Source organism: Uloborus diversus, chromosome 8 (assembly GCF_026930045.1).
Source record: "Uloborus diversus isolate 005 chromosome 8, Udiv.v.3.1, whole genome shotgun sequence".
NCBI classification, from domain to species: Eukaryota; Metazoa; Arthropoda; class Arachnida; order Araneae; family Uloboridae; genus Uloborus; species Uloborus diversus.
In genome coordinates, this window is record NC_072738.1 from 114,074,999 (window position 1) to 114,083,587 (window position 8,589).

The 8,589-nt window shown below is 36.7% G+C and overlaps 1 protein-coding gene across 1 annotated transcript; it reads right to left on the reverse strand.

Moving 5' to 3' along the window:
- Nucleotides 1-309: 309 nt before the first annotated feature.
- Nucleotides 310-1,887, reverse strand: LOC129228549 (ATP-dependent DNA helicase PIF1-like). The gene has a single exon (XM_054863231.1). It carries the CDS (start codon nucleotides 1,885-1,887, stop codon nucleotides 310-312), a length of 1,578 nt encoding a protein of 525 aa, XP_054719206.1.
- Between the last annotated feature and the right edge of the window lie 6,702 nt (nucleotides 1,888-8,589).

An 8,589-nucleotide genomic window follows, 5' to 3' on the forward strand; every position in this document is an offset into this window, starting at 1 on the left:
TAGTCAGAAACGTTTTTTTTTTTTTTTTAATTGTGGTTTGCCCAGTAGGTCTAGTCCACATTGAAAATTCAAGCATTTTTGACAGTACTATTTCGTATTCTTTCATCATTTTCACTGTACATTCTCTTCATTTCCACAAGAGCATCATTATTGCAAGGCTTCTTGCCAGTTAATTTTGTGCAGTCGAGCTCTTCTATCCGGAGTCCAGCAAGAGATCTTACTCTGCTCAAGCTTACGTACGCTTGTCCTTCAGCAAATAGTTTATTTCCAAGATAGACAACTGCATAGTCCACAGTACTTCCCTGCATTTTATGTACAGTTGAAGCCCACGACAAAATCAACGGCAACATTCGCCTTTCGGCAGTTCCCATAACTGTATAAAGCTGGAAATTGAATGGATTTCGGCTCGATTTTGTGTATGCCGTCTTTACCGAAATTGATGAGAACAGATGGTATGTCCTCGGCATACACTTGAGCTCTGCGAAAATATGGCCAAACAATCTCTTTTACAAATCCTATAGCTCCATTAACAAGACCTTTGGTGACGTCAATATTGGCTCTTAACATAACCTTAGCTCCTACGAAAATTTCTAATTCTCGCGGTAAACCTCCGGTCTTGTTAATGTCTTTTGAAATGATGCTATCGATACTTGTATTTTCGTTGAGTTTTTTTGTTGCATCGATTAGTTGATCTTGGGCACGAATTTTGTAGATACTAGTATTTTTGCTCCTGAAATACTGGAGAACTCGATTGTTATGTTCATCTACCTGCTTGTTAGTTGGGTAGATTCTTAAGGCTCTTTCAATGGAAAACTCTCCATCCATATCGGAACTTTCTCTCTCAAGTAAAACAGCCATATGCTGTGCCGAGAGTTCACCAATTCTAAGAGCATTTAAGAGGTCAACGAACAACATGTCTCCTTGCTGTCTCATATTGTCCACCAATTCTACCAAAGAAAAAAGTTTCCATAAGTCAGTAGCAGGAATCATGTGCTCGGGCTGTTGGAATATTTGTCTTCCTCTCACAGGTGGAAGCTGCATTAGATCACCAAATACTAGAATGTTAAGGCCTCCAAAAAAATTGTCAGTGTTCTTTAATTGCCTCAAACGCGAGTCAATCATGCATAGCATCTCGTACGGTACCATGGATATTTCATCAATGAAGAAGAATTCAATGTCTGTCCAAAGTCGACGCATAGTTTGGAGAAATATTCCAGTTAGTAAAGGCATTTCCACAATACGACCATCTTTTTGAACTGGTAATTTCAACGAGTTGTGTAATGTGGATCCTCCAACCAATCGTGCAGCTACACCTGTTAAAGCACATACTTTGACTACTGGCTTGGCGTAACATCGGTTGACTTGATTTTTCAGTAGATTGAAAAGAAATGTTTTTCCAGTGCCAGCTTGGCCAGTGATGAAAAGTCTTTCTCGGTGTTGGCTGCCACCCAATTGGTCTTGAATACTTGATGTAATGTACTTGAATATGTCTTTTTGACGCAAGTTCATTGCTTGGACTGCATTTTGAAATTGAATGTCGTCCATTATTTGTTGTTCCAAAACTTCTTCGTCAACGTCTTCCTGCAATTCAAGCGGTTCTGCATCGAGTATTTCGAATGCGTGAGCTTGGTTAAAGGCATTCTCCAGTTGTCTATCTCGTTCTCGATATTCTTCCATTTGCTCGCTGTTTCTTTTTAAAGCCTCTTCTCGAGCAAGAAAGGCTTCTTTTGAAGAATTAAATCCTTCAAGTAGTTCTTGCTCCGAGCGGTAGGGCATGTATTGCAGAAGAAGACTATAGTAAAAATTCTCCGGATCAGTGGAGGCAACGAAGTATGGAACTCTTACAACAGCAGTTACATTTCTTATTTCTATTTTACAATTGTCCATCAAAGTAATCAATTCTTTTTTTTTCTCTTATGGGGAACATTATCATTATAAACGTCAATGTCAATACTCTCCTCAACAAATTCTTTGCTTTGTGGTTTCGCGTAATATGGTTTAAATTTCATGGCGAATTCCATCAAGGTCATGTTCGCAAAGTTGAAATTTTGATGCTCCAGAGGTCTTTTTTCGTATCTATCAAAGATGTTTGCGCACAGTCCGGTGTTATCTCCCGCTTCGTTGAATTTTAATACTCTGTATCTTTGCTCGGGTTTTCTAGTGTTGAGGAAAACACATTGTCTTGAACTGTCTCGTAAATTTAAATGGCAGAGTCTAAAAACACACTCGCATGCCGAAACTTGTCGCTCACTCATTAGACGCATACATATTTTGAAAAGTTTGCGAGAAATATTTGTCTCATCTCGGCGGATTTGTTGAATCGCCTGTGCAATGCTTTACGTTTCTGTTTGGATTCATTTGCTCGACGTTCAGAATTTCTTTGCCGATCTCTTTCTTGGCGAGCTTTACGTTCTTCAGAAATCTCGATTGAGCGAGATTGTGAATTTTTCAACCTATTTGCTGCTAAGCGAACTTTACGTTCTGAAGGGGTTTCGTTTAAACGACGTTGTGAAGAACGTTCCCTTTCTGTCACTAATTTTCTTCGTTTGGATTGAACATCTTCGTTAAGCTTCTTAGCTGCATATTTGTCACGAGCCTTTTCCAACCTTCTTTTGCGCTGCGTTGCTGTTTCTTTTTTCATTGTTAGTCACTTCTTTTTGGTGGTTTAGAGTGTCTGTAAGAAATGTTTTTAAATTTTAGTTATATATTTCGTTTTTTTTTTATATTTTTTTTTAGCCCCCGAATGTACCGGTCCGTCATCATCGACCTAGATGTCCAAGTCCATACAAGGTTGCATCATGCATCAAGTTTAAAAATTAATAGCACCCTGGGACATCTGGAAGTTGGTTTAATCAAAATTGTAAGATTTGATAAAAATTCAAAATTATTTTTATTTTTAAAACTAAATATGGTTTCATAAATTAAAAACTGTATTAAAAAAAATAAAATGAACTTAAAGAAAAAAAATTTTCGTGCTGCTTATTGTTACAAAATAGTTAATTTAGTTATATATATATATATATATATATATATATATATTTTTTTTTGACCACCGCTCCGTCATCATCAACCTGGATGTCCAGGTCCAAAATCATGATGGAACCTTGTATTGTCATCAAAGACGAGAGTTTAAAAAAATAGCACACTAGGACATCTGGAAGTTGGTTTATTCAAAGTTGCAAGATTTGAAAAAAACCCGGTTATAAAGACAAAAAAACAAAAAAAAACAGGCTAACATTTTTTTTCTCAGTATATGCATGCAAACATGTTTCCAGCATTCCAAACTGAAGGAAAAAGTGAAATTAAAAAAATACGTACAACGAGTGAAGTTAAAGCAAAGCATGTAACCACCCGAATATACCGGTCCGTCATCATCGACCTGGATGTCCGGTTCCAAAAGTCATGATGAAACCTTCTATTGTCATTTAAGACGAGTGTTTAAAAAAATAGCACCCTAGGACATCTGGAAGTTGGTTTAATCAAAGTTGCAAGATTTGAAAAAATCCGGTCATATAGACAAACAATTTTGTTCAGTATATACATGCATGTAAACATGTTTCCAGCACTCCAAACTGAATTAAAAAGCGAAATTATAAAGTTACGTACAACGAGTGAAGTTAAAGAAAATCATGTAATAATAATAACAGCAAAAAAGTGTAGCAAGCTTGACTTTTCAATTGATTTTGAAAAAAGAACACAAGAAACAAGTAGAGATTGCTGTAAAGTACTTAGTGGGGTTAACGACAACTTAAAGATATTTCAAGTTCACACTACCAAGAATAGAAACAAACTTACTTAAACTGAAACTCAATTCATCAAAGATCAGGCAAAACAGGGGTTATTTTCAATGGTCCGTCGTTTGAAAGGATTAGTAGCTTGACATATAGCTTGCACAATCACAAAGCGAGCTTTATGTTTTTGATCGGATTCATTTGCTTCACGTTGAGAATTACTTTGACGATCTGATTCTTGGCGAGCTTTGCGTTCTTCAGAAATCTCGATTGAGCGAGATTGTGAATTTTTCAACCTGTTTGCTGCTAAACAAACTTTACGTTCTGCAGGCGGTTTCTTTTAAACGACGTGGTCAAAAACGTTCCCGTTCTGTCACTTGGGTTGAACATCTTCATTATTATTAAGCTTCTTAGCTGTATATTTCACACGAGCCTTTTCCAACCTTCTTTTGCGCTGTGTTGCTGTTTCTCTTTTCGTTGTTAGTCACTTTTTTTGGCGGTTTAGAGTGTCTGTAAGAAGACTTTTTAATTTTAGTTACATATTATGTTTTTTTTTTTTTTTGACCCTCGAATATACCTGCCCGTCATCATCGAATTGGATGTCCAGGTCCAAAAATCATGATGGAACCTTGTATTGTCATCTAAGATGAATGTTTTTTTAAAAAAATTATCACCCTAAGATATCTGAAAGTTGGTTTAAAAAAAGTTGCAAGATAGGAAAAAATCTGGTCAAACAAACAAACAGACAAACAATTTTTTTTCAGCATATACATGCATGTAAACATGTTTCCAGTACTCCAAACTGAAGGAAAAAGCGAAATTAAAAATTTACGTACAACGAGTGAAGTTAAAGAAGAGCATGTAACCCGCGAGTATACCGGTCCGTCATCATCGACCTGGTTATCCGGGTCCAAAACTCATGATGGAACCTTGTATTGTCATCCATGACGAGTGTTTAAAAAAAAAAATAGTACCCTAGGACATCTGGAAGTTGGTTTAATCAAAGTTGCAAGATTTGAAAAAATCTGGTCATACAGACAGACAAACAAACAAGCAAACAAACAAACAAACAAACAAACAATTTTTTTTCAGTATATACATGTATGTAAACATGTTTCCAGCACTCCAAACTTTAGGAAAAAGCGAAAATAAAAAGTTACGTACAACGAGTGAAGTTAAAGAAAAGCATGTAAAAAAAAAAAGGAAGATTAATTTGAGTTTTGTCATCTTGAATGCAAATTATGTTTTTCGCAATCAAGAGTGTGTGTGTGTGTGTGTGTGTGTGTGTATGTAGGAGTGTATGCTTGTGTGGGGGGGAGGATGTGTGTTTGTGCGTAGGGGATGTGTATGTGTGTGTAGGCATGTGTGTTTGTGTGTGTGTGCAGGCATGAATGTGTGGGTAGTTGTGTGTATGTGTGTATATGTGTTTGTGTGTAGGTGTCTGTATTTATGCTTGTGTGTATGTGTTTGTGCATGTGTGTGTAGATATATGTGTGTGTATGTGGTTGTGTGTATATGTGTGTGTGTGTAGGTGTGTGTATGTATGCGTATGTGTGTGTGTGTAGTATATGGACGCAACCTGGAGCCGGTATTCGCTGGAGGAGCAGTATCGTGAGGATCCGGTTAACGGTGGTGATGCAGAGGGTGCTGGCGGGAAAATAAAATAATAGCTCATCAAAACAGTCAAATGAAAGCAATAAGCAATCGTGATTGCTCAAAAATGAAAATGAAAAATTTGCAGACACTGGGCTTTACCTTCCCACGGCATAACAAAGTAACAGCACGAAGAACAACCTAATACCTAATAAATGATCAAATTTCTAACCAATAACAAATTCATGATTCGGAATTTTAAGGATCATCCTTTTCAATGCAGAAAATTGAGCTTTTGGATGGAGTGACTTCACATCCAAAAGTTGTTCTTCTTACTATGTATTACTATTCTGTACTTTTAATTTTAAAATATGACAGGTTGAATTTCGTTATTATCGATTTGTGCGTGAATTTCAGAGGGCTGATGATCTTTCTATTAAGTCCGCTGCTCCAAAGCAGAGGATACGGCTTTTCCTGGAATTATGGAATTGTTCTGACTTGGGGAGGTCTAAGAGGAGCTGTTGGTCTAGCTCTGGTAATGATCACGCAATCTTATGTTCCCAGGGATGTAGGAGATAAAGTAAGTGTATTGTATTTCAATGAAATATAAAGAAGTTATTTCTTAAAGAAATCGGAGGACCGATGATTCAATATTGTTTTTCAAATATCAAGGAATGCTGTGCTGTTTGACTGAAGCTGATACAAAAGTCATTTGCCGGTTTTACTTTCTTCCATTTGCAGAAAATGTATAGACACGTTTTATAAGAAGCTCTGCATCGGTTTTTCACCATTTGCACGCCAAATCATGCCGCATAATTATACGATAGTGACAGTGTCAATTTTGCGTGCTCTGAAAATCCGCCGACTGGAGCCAGGTTTTAACTTGTACCTTTTGGCGGAAGAAGCCAACGCCTAACAACTCATCACTTTGCTGGCATAAACATAGAAAAGAGAAGAATTCAAAACCTTTTTCTATATTCGTCGGATATAAAGAAAGATATTGAGCTCGTGAAGTCGCTTAACAACGGGGGGGGGGGGGGGACACGTAACGATAGTTTTTTATTTTAAACATTCTCCTTAACAACCACTTCTAGCCAAATTGGATAAAAGGTACCAGCTGGATTCTTAAAACGAAAAAAAAGAAAAAAAAAACTTTTTACATTTTTGCATCATATCAAATGCTTAAGGACTTTATTTGCAACGATTACATTTTCTGCAAGGAGTATTTGTCAATTTCTCTCGTTCGATGAACCATTAATCTTGTTTTTTTCCTCTCATCTTTTTCAGATTCTAATCCAAGTATCCGGCATAATTGTTTTCACTCTCGTCATCAATGCTCCAACCATGAGTTTACTTTTGAAATTGCTAGGTAACGTTATGTGTAATTATTTTGAAAAATCATTTTTATGGCCGAAATTAATTGTCTTCAAATCCTGTTTCACGGAACCTCGAGGATAGTTAATTCACCTCTGGAGTGCGGTTGGTCAGAATTAAAATGCGGGGGGAAGGGGGATTAAAAAAAGCTTTCACACTAATAGGCTAGCACTTATTTAGTAAAAAAATATTGTTAGCAGTTCCTTGCAGCTTCAAACTTTATTTAAATGACGACACAGTTCTTGAGAAAACACAGGAGATTTATTTACAACTATGTAGGGCTCGACCGATGGCATTTTTTGGCCGATGGGCCGATGCCGATTGTTGGCCGATTGTCCAAAGATGGCCGATGGCCGATTGCCGATTGTTTTCCTCCAAATGGCCGATTGCCGATGGCCGATGCCGTTGTCCGATGGCCAAAAAAAAAACTAGTATGTTGTGGCCATTACGAAACTTTCTTCTATATTTTTCTTTTTTTTTTTCTGATCCCTCCCCATGCTTGACGAGGAAGCAATATTCCCAACAAAAACAAAATTACACATGCAAAAACTTGACTACCATCCCAATGTCTGAATTATTGCAAAAGCAAAGCAAAGAGCGAAAATTGAAAGTTATTTTAAAAGCCTTGCTTGAATTAATTACAAATATTTTATTTGTTAACAAACATAAGATGGCAACAGTTAAAAATTTTAAATTATTGAGATAATATTTCCGATCATTTCCATTCAATTAAAATCACGAGAAATACGCAGACGACAATCTATTACGATTTATCTTTCTTATTGTTGCATTAATAAAGCTATTTTTATTCAAAAAAAAAAAAAATCAACACCTCTTAGAGCGATTGGCGTCAAAATTGAACCAAAGCCTGTTTACATATGGATTCACATATATTCCAAATTTCAACCAGAACGTAGCATTACTTCTTGAGATAGGGCACTCACAATGGAAAAAAAGAACGGGCGATTGCGCTACCCCCTTTTTAGCTGTTGACACCAAAATAAAATCAGCTCTTATACCCACTAAGGACTACTTGCCGATAAATTTTTCTTTCATTCTGTTCATTATTTCTTTAGATACAGCAGTCACAATTGACGACAAAAAACGTTATATAGCTCAACCCCCGTTTGAGTTATTGACACCAAAATTGAATCAGCACCTGTTCCTGTTAATGGCAACATATGGACCAAATTTTGTCTGATTCCGCCAGTTACTTCCTGAGGAATAGCAAGCACGCGTAACTCAAAAAACGTCCCATTGCTCCACCCCCCCCCTGGAGGAATTCGCGCCAAAAACCAATGGGCACAAGTTCACATAGGGGCACATATGTGTACCAAATATCGTTCGATTTCATGCGGTAGTTTTTGCTGTAAAGCGGCCACAAAAAACTGGTCACACACAGACGTGACACACACACACACATACACACACACATACATACATACACACAGACAGACAGACATTTTCCAAAAATAGTCGAAATGGACTCAGCACACCTCAAAACGTTCGAATCCGTCAAAATTCGAAATTCGAAAATTTGCACGAATCCAATACTTTCTTCTATGTATTAGATATAGAAGAAAGTAAAAATCTAACGGAAATAAATTGATAAGATTGTCAGGGATTTAAAATATCATTTATTCATTTCACTTTGCTTTCTTTCTACAAATAAGGACTTGTAATCAAAAAGCAAATTAAAAAAAAAAAATCAAATTTTGACCTAATTTCTATTTTACGATCACACAGTTTAAACTTCACAAGTTTCTTCGGCACATGTATACACGCATATGTACCAAAGAACATACAGATGACCAAAATATCCATTTTGAACACCTCCTCAGTTAATTATCGCAAGTTCTCTTGTGATGTCTTCATTCGCGTAAACTTGCGT